Source organism: Onychostoma macrolepis, chromosome 14 (assembly GCF_012432095.1).
Source record: "Onychostoma macrolepis isolate SWU-2019 chromosome 14, ASM1243209v1, whole genome shotgun sequence".
In the NCBI taxonomy this organism is placed as follows: Eukaryota; Metazoa; Chordata; class Actinopteri; order Cypriniformes; family Cyprinidae; genus Onychostoma; species Onychostoma macrolepis.
In genome coordinates this window covers 13,420,929-13,438,698 of record NC_081168.1, presented here as the reverse complement: position 1 = coordinate 13,438,698, position 17,770 = coordinate 13,420,929, and the positions used below count along the sequence as shown (strand labels likewise).

The 17,770-nt window shown below is 37.8% G+C and overlaps 2 protein-coding genes across 2 annotated transcripts; both read left to right on the top strand.

Moving 5' to 3' along the window:
* The first annotated feature begins 91 nt into the window (after positions 1-91).
* On the top strand, positions 92-2,856 carry tmem35 (transmembrane protein 35). Its single transcript, XM_058798237.1, has 2 exons — positions 92-392; positions 1,223-2,856. The coding sequence occupies exons 1-2, from the start codon at positions 273-275 to the stop codon at positions 1,583-1,585; spliced, it is 483 nt and encodes a 160-aa protein (XP_058654220.1). The 5' UTR covers positions 92-272; the 3' UTR covers positions 1,586-2,856.
* A 3,982-nt stretch (positions 2,857-6,838) lies between these two features.
* Positions 6,839-17,632, top strand: cenpi (centromere protein I). Its single transcript, XM_058797342.1, has 20 exons — positions 6,839-7,027; positions 7,291-7,428; positions 7,593-7,711; positions 8,227-8,334; positions 8,472-8,520; positions 8,637-8,683; positions 8,821-8,910; positions 9,001-9,132; positions 10,039-10,164; positions 11,147-11,267; positions 11,403-11,497; positions 11,704-11,821; positions 12,025-12,089; positions 12,353-12,462; positions 13,369-13,504; positions 13,688-13,812; positions 15,861-15,909; positions 16,424-16,642; positions 17,053-17,094; positions 17,224-17,632. Exons 1-20 carry the CDS (start codon positions 6,865-6,867, stop codon positions 17,362-17,364), a joined length of 2,193 nt encoding a protein of 730 aa, XP_058653325.1. The 5' UTR covers positions 6,839-6,864; the 3' UTR covers positions 17,365-17,632.
* Positions 17,633-17,770: the final 138 nt, after the last annotated feature.

The window sequence follows — 17,770 nt, the reverse complement described above, 5'->3', positions numbered from 1 at the left end:
CCTCGCTGTTTCTGAACATCTCGCGAACATGCAAGTTGCGGTCTCTTTATAAGTCTGCTGAGGCCTCCTAGTGTTGAGAAGCACTGCAGTTGTATACTATTGGCTTTACCGCGGCGCCATCTAATGGTGCTCCCTAATACTGAAGCGGGATGACATGCAGCCATATTTGACTGTATTCATCAAGCCCTTCCCCCCTTCAGCATCTTCAGCAGGACAGTGAAGAAAGCTGGAGCGGGACAACGGATGCCAATCGAAAGGAGACTTTACCGAAGATGGCCTCGCCAAGAACCATAACCATTGTCGCCCTTTCCTTTGCACTGGGTCTGTTTTTCGTGTTCATGGGTACAATTAAACTCACACCAAGGTTAAGCAAAGATGCCTATAGTGAAATGGTAAGTGATCGTCGCTTAGCAGCATCCATATAAGCAAATGAAGCTTCAGCTGGAGGCAACCGGCTTTGTTTTAGGAGGGGGTGCGAAAATAACTGGCTGTTTATGCATTTTTCTATAAAATGTCCGCTAGGGCTGTCGCTGCTTGCTTGTGGAATTTAATTTTCATTCTTTGTATTGGATGTGTCGGTGAATATAAGACAAACTTCATTTAATTCCATCCATAATCTTAAATATAAAAAAGACCAAATTAAAAATCCTGATTATGAGTCGAATTATGTAAGACAATTGAACATAATTGGAGCAGCTGAACAGCGCATTCTATGCACAGCCGCAACATTGTTTCATTACCGCATAAATAGGTCAATTATGACATCACAATGCGCATCATCTGTATGATAAACAGAAGAAACGCTCTCAGATATGACGTGTGGTGATTATTTTGCGATAGCGTTCTAAAACAGTCCTTTTAAAGCAGCTCATGATAAAGCAATGGCGCCGCTTTCCAGCAAATTCTATCTTCCATCTGCAGGTGCAGCAGCTGCTGTGCTGATGACATAGAAACATTCAGATCTCAGAGTATATATAATAATAAATTACAGTACAATTCAATGCAATACTGTTGGGTCAATATGAGAAATAAAATAATACAAAAATAAAAATATGTCAAGCATTTGCATCTATCTATCTATCTATCTATCTATCTATCTATCTATCTATCTATCATATGCTTTCATCTGTTTTGCAGTGCACATAAGAACACATGTAACTATGTATTCATGTTAAATATTCTTGACAAAAATATAAATTTAATGTTTCTGTTCCCTTTCCAGAAAAGGGCGTACAAGAGTTATGCAAAGGCTCTTCCAGCATTGAAAAAAATTGGTGTTTCTTCTGTACTTCTACGCAAGATTATTGGTACTCTTGAGGTGGGATGTGGAATTGTTCTGACCCTTGTGCCAGGGAGACCAAAAGACGTGGCCAACTTTATTCTGCTACTGGTCATGCTAGCCGTGCTTTTCTTCCACCAGCTGGTTGGAGATCCTCTGAAACGCTATGCTCATGCCCTGGTGTTTGGTATTTTGCTGACGTGTCGGTTGCTCATTGCTCGTCAGGGTGAGGACCGGCCTGAAAGGGAGGAAAGACGAGAAGAGCAGATCACTGCCCAGGAAAAGAACAAAGTCAAAGTTTCTTAGCTCCACAATTTCACAAAGAGAGCCTGGCAGCAAATCTGTTTCTCTGGATAGTAGAGAAGGTGCTCGGAAAAAAAAAAAACAGTAGTCCCAAAAGGTGATTTATGTCCCACAGCTACATATCAGCCGCCTGAAAACCAGATCTTATGTTACCTTTACCTCATGTCTCACCTGTAAACTTCTTATTTAAAATACAAATATTCAATTTGGACAATCACCATTGTGGGAACTGTTTTGGCTGTGGTTTTGCAACAAAAGATTAAACTAATGTTATTCCCTGCTGTGTTTATTGTTATTATTATTTTGGCCCTGCACTGAACAATATCCAAAATGCCACTTTTAAGATTATACTGTGATACAGGTTTCTTCAAATGTCAACAGTTTTTTTGATGGTTTATTTACTTTTGAACTACTGTCGAGGAGTATTATATAAAACCGGTTGTGTTTACATTGATATTGATTTTTTTATTATTAAAAAATGCTGTACATCATTTGTTAAAATGTTCGAGGCAGATGGTAGCTTTTCTGTTACCTCAAAATCTGTTACAACCATCAAAACTGAAAACATAACAGCAGTTTGTTCAGATACATGCAAGTTCTGCATAACATTATTCTTTTTTTAATTTGCATATAATGTTTCTTTGTTTATCAAATTTGATTTTCTAGTTTGTCTCAAAACACAGTCAAATAAAAAGTGTATCCTTGGATTCTTCTTATGGTTGCTTTCTCTTTTGAGTCATAGAACTACCACATTGTTTTACTCTATTTATTACTAAAATGGATCATTTTTTTTTCATGCTTTTATATACTGTATTTTCTTTAGATCGATTTGTTCCTTTATACTGTTTCTGAAAATCCAGCACTGCTCATTTGAGGTGTCTTACTAATTTTACATACTAAGTTCAGGTTATGCATCACTACTTGTAAACTGAAGAGATGAATCAGGTGTGTTAAATAAGTGATACATTCTAAATGCAGTGCTGGAATGAGTATAATTGAGAAACTTGTCTGATATGTTTAGATGTATACTGATAATTTGCTGTTTGTAACTGAGTAAACATACATAACAGAGAACATGGCCTGTGTCTAAACCTTAACCAGAATGCCCAGCTAGTTCATGAACTGAATTGTGCATTCTTAGTTTACAAAGAATGGGTCGTATTACACTTTTGACAGTGAGGGAAAAAACTGATGTTTGTGCATGCAGATGATGACAATAAAACCTCTATGCAGTTTATCATGTTTGGTGACAGTATTAAAAACACATCTTGTGATTTTTATGTCTTGCTCACTCTTTACTAAATAGATTTGAATATGAATAGAAGTTTCCATCAGCACATTCTTGTCCAAAACAGACTGTAAATGAACCCTATTGATTTATTTATGCTAATACTGTAAATCTTGCAGCATATGCTATTTAGTATATTTAAGCTCAATGCAATGTAAACAAAAAATAATTATCCTTACAAAAAATAAATTTAAATAAAATTTAAATTTTTAAATTTGAATAAAATTTCAATAAAAGGAATTTCAAAATCACATGAGCCAATATTTTATTCACAATAGAACATAGATAACATAAATATTTAAACTGAGAAATTTACAATTTTATGCACAAAATGAGCTACAGGTCTCAAAATAGTTGGGACGGGGGCATGTTTACCATGGTGTAGCATCTCTTTTGAAGATGACTGGGTATCGAGGTTATGAGTTTCTGGAGTTTTGGTGTTGGAATTTGGTCCCATTCTTGCCTGATACAGGTTTCCAGCTGCTGAAGAGTTCGTGGTGGTCTTTGATGTATTTTTCATGTAATGATGTGCCAAATGTTCTCTATAGGTGAAAGATCTGGACTGCAGGCAGGCTAATTCAGCACCCGGACTCTTCTACTACAAAGCCATGCTGTTGTAATAGCTGCAGTATGTGGTTTTGCATTGTCCTGCTGAAATACACAAGGCCTTCCCTGAAATAGACATCGTCTGGAGGGGAATATATGTTGCTCTAAAACCATTATATACCTTTCAGCATTCATAGTGCCTTCCAAAACATGCAAGCTGCCCATACCGTATGCACTTATGCACCCCCATACCATCAGAGATGCTGGCTTTTGAACTGAACATTGATGACACACTGGAAGGTCTCCCTCCTCTTTAGCCCGGAGGACACGGTGTCCGAGATTTCCAACAAGAATGCCAAATTTTGACTCGTCTGACCATAGAACACTTTTCCACTTTGAAACAGTCCATTTTCAACAAGCCTTAGCCCACAGGACACGACGACGCTTCTGGACCATGTTCACATATGGCTTCCATTCTGCATAATAGAGCTTTATTTGGCATCTGCAGATGGCACAGCGGATTGTGTTTACCGACAGTGGTTTCTGGAAGTATTCCTGGGCCCATTTAGTAATGTCAATGACAGAATCATGCAGATGAGTGATTCAGTGTCGTCTGAGGGCCCGAAGACCACGGCATCCAACAGAGGTCTTCCTTGTCCCTTACACACTTAGATTTCTTCAGTTTCTCTGAATCTTTTGATGATGTTATGCTCTGTAGATGATGAGATTTGCAAAGCCTTTGCAATTTGATGTCGAGGAACGTTGTTTTTAAAGTATTCCACAGTCTTTTTAAAGTATTGCACAATCTTTTTACGCGCTCTTTCACAGATTGGAGAGCCTCTGCCCATCTTTACTTCTGAGAGACTCTCCCTTCTTTTTCTTGTTGCTTAAAAGTCGCAGACTTATAAGTGCATTACCGCCACCTATCTCTCAAATGGACCATTGACACTCCATCTACAATCTCCTGATTAACCCACCAACCCACATTCAAACACCCTTGATTCTTGCACCTGCTTAGGGTCTTCATAGAGCTTCATCCGGCGCTGCGTGTTCAGCTGACTCTGCTGCCTTCTTCTTCTTGTTGCTTAATGGTGAATCGCAGACTTATAAGTGCATTACTTCCATCTATCTCTCAAATGGACCATTGACACTCTATCTACAATCTCCTGATTAACCGATTCTTGCACCCACTTACAATCTTCATAGCGCTTCATCTGGTGCTGTGTGTTCAGCTCCTCCATCTACCCTCAGCCCTCTTAAGCGGGATTTGGGAAAAAACACCACCACCACCACAACAACAACAAAAAAATACTTATACTGGCTTGTTCAAACCAGTTCTTACCAAATACTGTAACAATAATGATTTAATGGTTCTTCCTGGATTTAATACATTCTTAATTGTGAACTGCTCACCCTTATTCTCTAGTTCATCCTTCAACTCAGCAGTATATTTCCTACAGTACATTATGACATGTTCAACTGTTTCATTAATGTAACATACCTCCCATAGCCCTGTTGGATGTTTACTTATTAAATGCATTGTACTGTTCAACCTTGTATGCCCCATTCGGAACCTTGTAATCATGTTCTCCTCAGTTCTGCTCCAACCTGATATTCTTCCCTTATCCACTATTGATTGTATCTGATACAAATGCCTACCTTGGTATCTATGTCCCAATACTGCTGCCATAATTTCCAAATATTCATTTTGATAATTGATTTAATTTCTGACCTAAGAGAAATCTGAATATCAAAAGAGACTCGTAGACATCCCTTTTTATAGCTTTTTATAGCTAATTATGTTACAGACCTGATGTCAATTAACTTTTCCTGTTTTCCTGTAGCTCAAATAGTAGAGCATGGCGCTAGCAACGCCAAGATCATGGGTTCAATTCCCAGGAAAGCAAGAGCTGATAAAATGTAAAAACTGTAACTTGAATGCAATGTAAGTCGCTTTGGATAAAAGTGTCTGATAAAATGTAAATGTAAACTTAATTAGTTGCTAGATGTTCTCCCAGCTGAATCTTTTCAAACTTTCTTGCTTTTTCAGCCCTTTGTTGCCCCTGTGCCAACTTTTTTGTGACCTGTAGCAGATATCAAATTTGAAATGAGCTCATTTAGTGGATAAAAGTGTAAAATTTCTCAGTTTAAACATTTGTTATGTTCTCTATGTTCTATTGTGAATAAAATATTTGCTCATGTGATTTGAAAGTCTTTTAGTTTTAAATTTAAAAAAGGTCCCAACATTTCCGGAATTCGGGTTGTAGCATGGATCATATAGTGCACAACCTGATATTGCCGAGTGCGACGTGTTAATGACTCCTGGAACAACATTGTGATTAACCAATCAGATTTCAAGAACCAGTTTATAATTTTTGTGGTTTAGGATTATCAGTGTTTGGTGCCTGTACATCAGTGTAATCTATCAGTTCCTCTGATTTTAGGGATTACTCATGGGTAAGGTTAGGTTTAGGTGTAGGAATATGGTTAAGATTGTATTTTTGAATTAAAATGTTGTTCCAGGGTCAACAAAATATGTTGACCCAGGAAGACGTCTAACTTGGCAATATCAGGACGTCTGATCATAGTATCAATTAACACACGTATCACTGTGCCCTTTTTTCTTTTACAGTTCTTACCATTTAATACCAACCAATCTATTTATCAAATATATAGTCAACTCAGTATCTTAATGTCTCAGAATTTGGTCTGATAGTCCGCTGTTACAATGAATATTTTAATTCATTTTCAACCACTTTGCCCACCCCAGTCCAGTAGGTGGCAGACAAACACTATTTTATTTCCAACCACCATAAATTATCACATGAAGTAGAAGAGCGGCTCAGTAGTTTATTTCTTTATTTATTTTTATTATGCCATACATCAGAACAATGCAACGAGAAACATTCATATGTAAATGAAAAATTGAAAAGATAAGCAACATTAATGAAATAGTGCCAGAGGACAGTAACAAAATATAATATACTAACTAAATAACTAAATAGCCTACCAGTGATACCTTAAGTTGGAAATAATAATAATATATAATAATAATTATAATAATAATAATATAGATAGATAGATAGACAGATAGACAGAGACATACATACATACATTTCTCTTACACACAGTAGCCATTTGCATTGTTAATGTTTAAAACAGTACACAATTGTTTATGTTTTAAGAACGATAAGTGCAAATTACGAATTAAATGGAAAAATAAAAAAAATAAAATGAATTCTGAAACACAACATTATTAAAATCTTTGTTGCAGTAAAGCTATTCCGCTTTCAGTTCATTGCGCTAGTGGCAGTAACGTTACAGGAAGTGATGCAGTGCGCATGTCCAAACGGTCGCGGCAGATTTGGCGTTTGGTTTGAATGGGTTACTTCAGCGACCGAGACAAACACGCGAGAGAGAGCATATAATAATATAATGTAGCGAAAAAATGGCCGAATTATCTAACCTGGCGGGGTTAGGCTCCGAACCGTCCGGAGAAATAGACTCCTTCGTCTCCTCTGCGAGCAACAGAAGTTTGCGTTTGGTAGAAAAAGAAAAGAGAAAAGGCGAGGCGGATCCCTTTGGTCTCGCGGTGAAGTATTTGTCTCAGGGTAAGTGCAGCATAAAACATTATAGAAACGTATTACAAAAACTATTTTAGAGGGTTACAGTTTAATAGTAGGAACGTTTTTTTATTTAATTAATTGTTTCTTTAGTTCTTTTGTTTTTGTTCCTTTAGTAACTCCGATAATGACTCTGGACGACTTCAAGTCTGTTAGGTCTTTTGTTTATCTGTGTGAGGGTGTCGTCATCAGATACTATATCACATCTAAGTGTCATAATATCTGTATTTATGTATTTTTGTATGTTCCAGTGGAAGCTGGCACAGTAGTCAGAGGGAATGATGTGCTGGAGAGGAATATGGTGGTGGTGGAGACAGTGGCTCTCAGTAAGGGTCTTCCACCGGAGGTCATCACAGTGCTACTGGACTTGGCTTTAAGCCTCAATGCAGGTAATATAATTAGGGGATGCACAGATTTCTTCAGCTGTATCCATTATAAGAAACATTATAACAATTAGATCCCAATCAAACATATCAGCTGTTGCTCATCCTCATTCTGCTGAGTGCCTTTAGTGGTATATAGCACAGATGATTAAAATCAATTTATGCAACAGGAACTGGGAACTGTACCAGGGTGCTGAAGTTTCTCATACCTGCCACAGTGGTGCAGCAGGAGGCCATTGTAAAGGGAGTGTCGTGGCTGTGTGTAGGGAAATTGCCAATGAATGCACAGGTAAAGGCTGTCATTTGTTTTTGCTTCATAGGTATCAAAATTAAAGTCAGAAATGAAAATGAATCCATTTTCTAAATACATGTTATAAATCTTGAAAGATTCATCCATATATGTTCTTTATTACTTTTTTCCTTTGTTTATTTTTTTTTTTAAAATAAGCTCTTTTTAAAATTTAATTATGTAAATTAAAAATAAAAAGTCACCTCTCTGTCTAATGGTGGAATGACAGACTTCTCTCTGTTTATATATTTAGGACTTTGACAGTTATTTAGTCCCCCCTTAAACCCACCCCTGCAGGCTTGATTTCATCTGACTCAATTTTTTTAATGCATCACCCACATCTCAAAATCTAATCATCACCTGATGCACAGAACCAAGTCCCTGTCTTGTATTTTTTTCTTTTTTGATAATCTGTTATACTGTAATTGTATGTCACAATAGGGAAGAACAAAATCTGTCACTGCTTCTGTTTCATTGCAATTTTTAAACATTTGGTTCATATCTTTTCTTTTAAGGTTCTCTTTGTCCGCTGGGTACTCACTGTTTTTGACCTGATTGACTGCAAAGATGACCTGAGATCTATTTATGGCTTCATTTTCAGCTTTGTGATGGAAGAAAATCTGGTTAGTTGTGCTTTTGCAAAGTTTTCTTTTTTTCTAATTTAGAATATGTCCATGCTGTAAATCTACTGGCATATGTTTTATAATGGCATTAAAAATGTTTTTCATTTTAATTTACTAGGCTAATTGTTTTCTTCCAGTGCCCTTTTATTTGTCACTTGTTGTACCTTTTAACCATGCGGGAACATGGTGAGTTGTTGACTAAGTGGTTTAATTTTTCTCTCTGTAAATCCTGTAATTGTACATGATGTTATTTTCTTGTTCTGATTTTTTTTTCTTTTTTTTTCTTTTTCACACTTCCATAGTTCATCCGTACAGGGTCAGGAAACTGTTGGATATTCAGGCCAAAATGGTAAAGATTATATTAAAATAAACACTTCAATATCCTTTATCATAAATGTAGATTAACTGTAGTGGTAGAGAATGTTTCTTGTAATTTACTGCGTTTCATATGACAAGTACTTTGCGTTTCTCCCTTTTTCCTATTAGGGTAGACAACCATTTCTCACGCAACTTCTAGCACTCTACAAAGTTTTCCGACCAGACCTAGTGACGCTCTCTCTTCCATCAAGAGTGAGGGTTAGTGCATTCATTACTGTTTTTTCCAGCAGAGCTTTGTTCTTCTGCCAGGTGTTTCAGACTCTTAGATTGCAATTTTTTGTTTTTCAGACTGGATTCAAGAATCACAATTCCACCTGGAAAGTGGCTCTTAGTGCTGTGCAGAGGAAAAACAAGGGTGCCGTTTTAGTTGACCAGAGCCTCAGCCTGGATGTGAAAGAGAAGCCATCCTCCAGAAAGCGGGTAAGATGTCATCTTTGCAATACTGTAAACAGCTTTAGAGAACACTGACTTGTCAACTAAAGGTTGTTACACACACCACAAATTTTAACAGATTTTAAAACACTAGACTTGCCTGAAAGCTGGGCATTATACACTAAATGATGCAGGCAGCATCACATGCTACCAGACTTTCAAATTGATCCAAACACAATGCACCTTGCCAGGAGACCAATGACCAAATTTGGATGTACTTCATTCACCATGTTGTTACGTTGTTCCTGTTATGTGACTCACCAGTGCTAGGTGCGTCGTTTCACAATGCAGTTCACAAATTCTCTCCTGTGACCTCATGGGAAAGTAAACTTCAGAATTTTCTAAGAAATAGTAGGCCATTCAGGTACTTTTCACCTACTGGTTTAAAGTGAAAGTGAAAGTGAAGTGACGTGTGGCCAAGTATGGAATTTGTACTCTGCACATGGATGGATTAAATACACACTGACAGTAGTGAACACGCATACACACCGTGAATACAGAACTGTAGCAGTGGGCAGCCATATTGCTGTGGCACCTGGGGAGCAGTTGGGGGTTTGGTGCCTTGCTCAAGGGTCCTTTGGGTTACAAGTCTGACTCTCTAACCTTAGGCCACAATTGCCCCATATGAATGCTATGAATTTGAACATACTATTTTCACATACTGTTTTTTCACTACAGCATATTATGGAAGTAGGCATATTCAGATGCAACTTATGTTTTAAAATTGGCACTAGCTGACTTTTGGCAACTAGTGTTGACTCCTCCAGACTGGAAATTGGGGCAGAAAACTGGCCTTGTATATTGCAGTCTTAAATATGCAGGTTCTGAAATTATATGAATGGGGGACAAAAAGAAAATGTCAGTTTATAAACTGAATGTATGTAATGTCCATAGAAACTACATCACCTAGCGATACCTCCCTTGAGCTCGGCATTCGACAGCAACTCCAACAAGAAGGTGTTCCGCCTGCAGGAGCTTTGTTCATTCAAAGAGCTACTGGAGAACATTCACAATATAGAGGTAATGCACATATCTTTTTCTTGACTAGCAATAAAATAGGATATTGATTTCTTGGCGCTTTAAATCCAAAATGCCATATTGCATAATATTCATCAAATCTACACAGATCTGCACTACTGTGGTTTGGCCACTTGGTGGAGCTAAGTCTTCACAAGACTGATCAGTGAGCATGTCATCAAGTCTGCCACCTCATTCACATTACAGCAGAAACTTTCACAGTAGTCAAATATCTCAGATGTAAAATTAAATCTTAGACTTGTGAAGTCCCATATGAACACTGCTGGGTCTGTAAGTACTAAACAATATATTACACTCTCAATTGGCAAGTCATAACATATTTACAGATCGGATCCACTGACCTGATAAGCCTTATTTAAACTCTTTTAATGGTCTGCAGACTCTTATGCTTTATTCTGCTTCACAAAATGAATATCGTCATAGTATTCCTGCACCACTTTTTAGGGTGATTTTGCAGTCTGCAATAGGAAAGGATTGAGAAAGAAGCTGGTGGAGTCAGTCGTGTGGAAAAACATTTCAGTTGTGGCCACGGGGAAAGATCATTGATTCTTTCTCACTGTGGCAACCCCATCATTAGAATCCGTCATTTCTCAGATGAATGATACATTTGCTTGTTAATTACAGAAAGACTCAGCCATGTCCGTTGTCAATCTGTCACTTAGTTTTATTTATTTATTATTAGTTGAAGTCCCATATTGTGAGGCAGCTGTTTGTAGACTGACACAAATGACAGTTTTTGAAAAGAGTGAGAACGTAGAATGGTGGAATGTGTTTCATCTAAACTGTTGTACTAAACTGTCAGTTTCAGTTCAGGTCTCGAAGGAGCCAGAAGTATGACTGAATTGGTTTATTTGCCTCCAGCTGTTTTGACAGCTCTTGGTTATGATATACTGTCTCTGTGTTGTGCAGATTCAAGTTGTATAGCATATTGCAGCTTAATGTTGAAGTCATAACTTGTTTTCAGCTGCCTGCCCAGATGGGTTCGCTTCTGGGATCAGCTCTGGCTCTGCACTACCTGGACTGTGTACAGGATGAATCTGCCTTTCTGCGCCTTAACTTTTGGCTTGGACACTCACTGCAAGAGGGTATATTTTCCATGTCATAATACAAAACCTTTTCAGGCTTATCTGAAGTTCTCTAGTCCCTCCCTGCCTTTATAGTTCCCATTCAAATTCCAGTTCAGTACCATAATGCAGTTTATTCTTGTATGTTCTGGGCAGAGTTTTTGCTATGTCCTGCGGATGGGAGTTCTGACAACACTTCTGAAGCCTGCCGCTTCCTGAGCACCATCCTCTTTTCACAGCAGTTCCTTCAGGTACGACCAAGCAACAGAAGACAAGTATTACTCAATAGGAAAGTAACCTTGGCAGCCTTAAGGTTGGATGTTTATTCCACAAACCCCAGGACACCTATCAATAATTTTTGTTCTGCCTTGCTTTCTTTCTCTTCTGCATTCCTGAATGATCTCCCCACTTGTAATATCCCATGTTGACAGGGTTTGTATTTGTACGTTGTTCTCAGGAGGGATTCTCCAGCACGGAGAGCTTTCTTTATAAGTTTCTGAGTGTGTGGGACGGCTGTCTACTCCGGCCACAGATCCTGGATCTTCTCAGTGACATCCCCTTGATGCCAAGCTTCTGTGAGTGTCCCAATTACCTCTGCTGCAATTCAAGAAAAAATGTCCCTGCTCTCGCAACTTTTTGCATTTGCTGATTTAGTGACTTGTTATTTTTGTGAAATACATGTAGCGTTCTAAAAGATAAAAAGTCCTTACCTCTAATGATAATGGCATTTCTATGTTGTTTATTGATCAGATAACATTTTTCTTTTCTTCATTTATAGACATGCATAAACTTCTCTTTGAGCCACTGAAGCAACTTTATTTTACATCCACAGTATTTTTCAAGGTTTGTGTGTAATTGTTGCTTTCTTCCTTTCTATATGTTTGTATCAAGTATGAGCATGACCGCATGAGCCAGGTTGTCAATGATTGCTTAAATTGTTCAGACATAAGTGAATTATTCTTTTTACACAAAGCCGAGGCATCTTTACACTTCCTGGGGATGCTATTTGAGTGGTGTTGTGATTAAGCTCACAGCAGTTGAAAGCAGGATTAGATTTTTTTTTCGCTCTTATCTGAATGTGCCTTTTCACATTGTCCTACTCACAGTGTAGTGTCATCGAGTGTCTGAATAGCATGCTGGTGAAGTGGCTGACATGGCACTCCGTCAGCGCATCGGAGGGCGGTTTGGACATCAGTCTTAACAGCAACAGCACCATGTGAGTATACCAAAAATATGAAATAAAAATCGACAGTGTTTAGTCTATCAACACATTTTCAAAACCTATCTAAAAAATTAAACAACTTTACTTTTTGCTGATGTAATCAAGGCTGTGTAGGCAGAGACAATTGTATTAACCAATAATAATATAGCCAAAAATGCTTAAAAACCTATTCTTATCAAATCCTGATAAAACCCCAGCATTATTTCCAGCTGAACAGTCTTGGAAACATGTTGCTTTCTAGTATTTAAATAACTAGCAAATGCTGTTGTCTTTAATGTGACTTGCACTTTACCGAGTCCTCTGAGAGTTTTTAATGACTCTGTCAAAAACTCACTGTCTTGAAAATAATCTGAAGAAATGGGACCACACTCCAATGATTGTACTCTTTAAAAGTCTTGCCTGAGGTTTACCACTGCAGATTTCTTTATATTTTATATTTAAAAGAGATCAATGAACTGCTCCTGTGGTCGGGCTCCGTCTGAACCTCGTTTACCCTAAAAGTGTTCTGTGGAACGGTGTGCAATGAAGTGCGGTGGATTTTTTTCCCCCTCGCCTGTTGTGTATTGCTTCTCTCTTGCTGCTGATTTGGTTATTTTTTTTTATTACATTACTGAAGTGCACAGCTGAAGGAGAAATTATGATCAAGGGCAAAACCCTGTTTGACTGCTCCGGTGTGCCATGCATCAGTGCAATACACCCATTATTCCCTTTTTCGCTTTGGGTCTCTGTGCGAATTGTGTGGGTGCCAAGCATAGCACAAAGACACATCTGGTGTGTACTAGGTGTGATTTAAAGCTGATTTATTTTGTGTGTTCTGCAAGGAAAACTCGTTTGTCACATGTTATTTTGTGTATGCTTTCAAAAAAGTGAGTGAAAAGAATAATGCACTCCTCTTCCTAGGACTATGACCTTGTCTGGCTTCATGGACTCAGTTATGGAGCTGGTTCGCTTTGTGGGACTGCTGGCATCTGAGGGACTTCGTCTGGAGAACTGCCATGTTCTTTTGCTCAACCAGACACTTGCTTTCTATGAGACGGTATACTCGGCTATGATTAACTTAATTAACATGAAGATCTTGGCAAAGTGACATCAACCGAAGTTCCATCCTGAGTTTTACTAAGATTTATGTGCTGATTTTCATCTAGTAGATTTAGTGCAACAAACCCTGCTGTTAATGTCTTTGTGCTAATGCAGACATTTTTTTTCTCGTCATGTCTAGGTGTGTGACATGTTTTTGAAGTACAGTTTGCCTCTGATCATCATGCCTCCGGCTGGGGTTTTCTATCCAGCTCTCTTTGCCACAGACTCTATCAGCGTGGATCGGCTTGGCTACATCATGTACAGGTACTATATGTAAACTATAATAACAGGGTTTAAAGTTCTCCGGCACCGTGCCAGATCTCCGGCGTGTGGGGTTTGGCAGCGTAAAAAAGGATAGTCCTACTTTTGAAAAAACTTGTTGCTCATTTTCGAGTTCATGAGTTTGCCTGCCAATGGTATGAGAGGAACACAGCTTTCACTCTCAACCAAACTAACATTACTAGCCGTCAGAAATTTTTGCTCTTATAAACACGAGACATGCACAATAGCAGAGGAATGGAAAAGAAGCGTATGCATCTCGAGTGCGCGACACATTGAAAAAGCTGCGAGGCGCAATGCTCAAAGATGTCTATCTAGTGCCATATTTACATAGAAAAGCTATTAAAAAAGCAGTAGAGCTTGGTAAACAGCTCAAAATAATTCAGTCATCTCCATAAGAGCTATATCTTTGCCAGAACAAATTTACCGGTAGTTTTGAAAAGCATTTTAATTTACCAGTAAAGACTATGTGTGAAAGGGGCTAAACACTTCCTCTGCATATGCTGTGAGTTTACGTTCATCTGGGAAAACTGCTTTATCTCACTAGATTTGTGACGTAAATCATTTATAAACCTTATAAATATTTCTAATTATGCGAATGATTGTACATCACGATTTCAAAATAAAAGTTTCTGACTTTGCATGTGGCCAAACATTAAAATTAAATGGATTTAAACGTTGTTAAATCACACGAAACATCACTAGGCCGTTGGTGCCCTCTGCAGCTATTTTTTTTATTATGTAGGCATATTACATGTATTTTAACAGTGAAACCATGTAATTAACAATAAAACCATGTAATTACTTGGTTTTGATACTTTATTTGAGCCAATTATTATTGCCTCACATTAGTTTATATATAAATATAGTCATATTAAAGCATGTTTTTCAGCTCATAATTCTCCAAGTGTATGATACAGATTTCTTTCTTCAGGTCAATCATATTCATGGAAGAAAAAAAAAATCAGTTTGAATAAGGAAAGCAGTAACTTTGCCATAGTATCCTTTCAAATGTTAAAGTTGCCACAGTCATTGCGTTCTTTGCGTGTGCAGCACTTTAGTGTACCATTTTGTTTTATTAGTTTATTTATTAGGTAGTTTCAAGGAAAATCATTTTCAAATGTTGTTTGTTTGTTCGCCAAATAACCCGTGTATGTGTCCACCACCGCAACCCCCCAACCCTCGGTAAAAACTTAAGGCTATGGATTTTTTTTTTTTTGCTTTAACCCCTGTAATAAGCTTTATGGGTCGTTTTATCACTCTGGTCAATCCTAGAGATTTTCTGCTTGAGATGTTAGCCAGGCCATGCTAGATTAAGGACATCTTCTGGAACATTTGGGTGAATGAGCTGGGTGAGGGTAAGTTCCTCTTCATCGCATGTGCAGTTCCCATGGCAGTGGGACACCTGTGTGCTGCTGGCTAAACTGAGGGCAACAGCCTGAACCTTCAAATGCATTACATTGTCACGGCATGATGCCTGTAAGCAATAGATGAAATGAAGTATGAAGATCCTTTCATCTGCTTCGGCACGCAAACCTTTCAGAGCTTCTGAAGGCCTAAAGGGATAGGTTCACTCAAATCAAAAGTCTGCCATTTATACACTATCGTGCCAATATGGAAGAATATCTAAGCTATTGCTTTCCATATAATGAAAGTTGATGGGGATTTATAGTGCCAAGCTCCAAAAAAAGACAAAGAAGCACAAAAGTCGTATGAGAAGCTGTGAGGAACAGTTGTGTTAGGAACAGACCAATTTTTGCCCACTTGTTTGCTAGGCTTTTATTTTAAGTGTATTACTATTGTTGGCTTAAACGTGCTGAGGGAAGTCAAACTGGAAAATTCATATTCTCAAATAAATTTACAAACCAGAATATTCATTCTTTTTTAAATCTACCAACATTAATTTCACAATTGCATTGTATATCCTACTTAAATTATTTAATCTCTCTCTTTTTTTTTTAAATAGAACATATAATTTTAGTATAATATGTTAGCTTTATTAATAAAATCCTATTGTTATATTCTTTTCTCAGATACCGGAAGAATCTGACCTTGGCTAAGAAACAAGAGCAGCAGAAAGAGGTAATGAGGAAACTGTCATAAACCGAACACATAGCAAAGTCATGAAAAGCCAACTGTGTGTATGCAAGAGGTTTTGTGTCTGAATAATTTACTCATAATGGGTAAATTAGAAAGACCTTCAAGCTGTGCTTTTAAGAATTTACAATGAAACTCCTGGAGGCTATTGCTGTAATCCTCACCTTACCTGCTGGGGAAGAAAAGAGAAATGGAGTCTTCTTGATTGAATCCCAGTGAGACAAAGCATGGCACTAGCATTGCAGTGAATAAAATGGCCGAATAATTTGATCACAGCATTGCACTTTTGTCATTTAAAATATATGGGCGAAGGTTTTTATTAACTCACAAGGTGATTCTTGTCTCGCTCAGTAACCCATTAGATCCCTTTAGTGGCACCAAGGCGTTGTTTTACCCACAAGCACTCTGGAATTTAAATTTACACTTTTTATTTAGCTGAAAATGTCTTGACAGGTGTTGACTTATGTAGTTTCATGTTTAATATTTTCTCACATTCCAGCAAACATTCCACATTAGCAGAAACACATACAAGGAGTTTAATCGGAACCTTCAAGCCATGGTGAACTCCATGTGGAACTCCTGGTGGTGCATCCCTGGTTCAGACATTGAGATTGACAAGGATTTTATCGCTCTGAGCAAAGTGGCAGAACCCTGGTGCCGTTTCGATCTCATCCACCACCCGGCGCTTTTCAGCTATGCCATTGAATTTCATCAGAGGGTGAGTGAGATTCTCACACTAGTGACATTTAAAAGCACAAGAGTTTGTAATCGTACAGTGATCTCATTTGGAGCGAAGGAAAGGGTGCTCAGCTGCGCAAGCTAATTAGATGATTATATTACATCAAGTGTAAAGCCTTGTGTCACTACTGGGGACAGCGCAGCCTCCACTTTTCACTAATAACTATAGGAACGGACAAGGAGATAAATGTGGTATTAATGTATCTTTTATAGAGGATCCATTAATACAGAATCACATTTTATTATTCATGGAAGCTGTGTGAGACTGGAGTTTTCATCATCTTTAATAATACAAGTACCTTTTTTGGTCCGACTGTAACATTCAGCAGTGTACTACTGAGATTTAGAGCAAAGGGAGAACAATGAATATTTATGTGTTCTCTTTATCAGTGTTGGCCGGAGAGGAAGAATGTGGATCTCGGTTCTATAAAGGTACTAACGTTATATCATCTCCTTTTTATTAAAAACTACTTATTTCAGGTCAACATGAGAGCATGTTTTTAACTCAGTCATATTCTGTTGCAATATTCAACACCGTAACTGTTCTTTTCATGTTTGCAGACCGGGAAGTACTGGAACTGGTATATGGAGTTTCTCTTTAATCAAGGCTTTGATGGCCTCAACAACTTTATTCGAACCAACACTGGGCACGACTCCACGTTGAGTAGTCAAGAAGACGGGCAGCCCAAGAGTCGGCCTTGATGCTGGCAAAAAGTCCAGGTGTCAGGGGTGTTTATGAAACGTGTATATATTTTATATTCATCCTTCGTAAGAGGGCAGAAAGGAATAACTTGCATAACTGTAAATAGTAAATGTACATTACAAGCCATTTTGTTACTTTCCAGTCTTTTCTAGTGTTGTGTATATTTTTAGCCCTTTTTTGCTTTTTATCTTTTGTGCACAGAAAACGGAACTAAAACATTGTGATAAATCTCTAATATTTGGAAAAATAAAAGACTGCTTTTACTGCCATCTAAAAAACAAAATCCTGTTATTTATAACGATTTAAAACTGATGGTCAAAGATTGATTAATAGTATGATATTTGACTGATATATTGTTATTTTAAGAGAAATTCACACAGCCGTTCTGTTTTTAATATTTCAAAA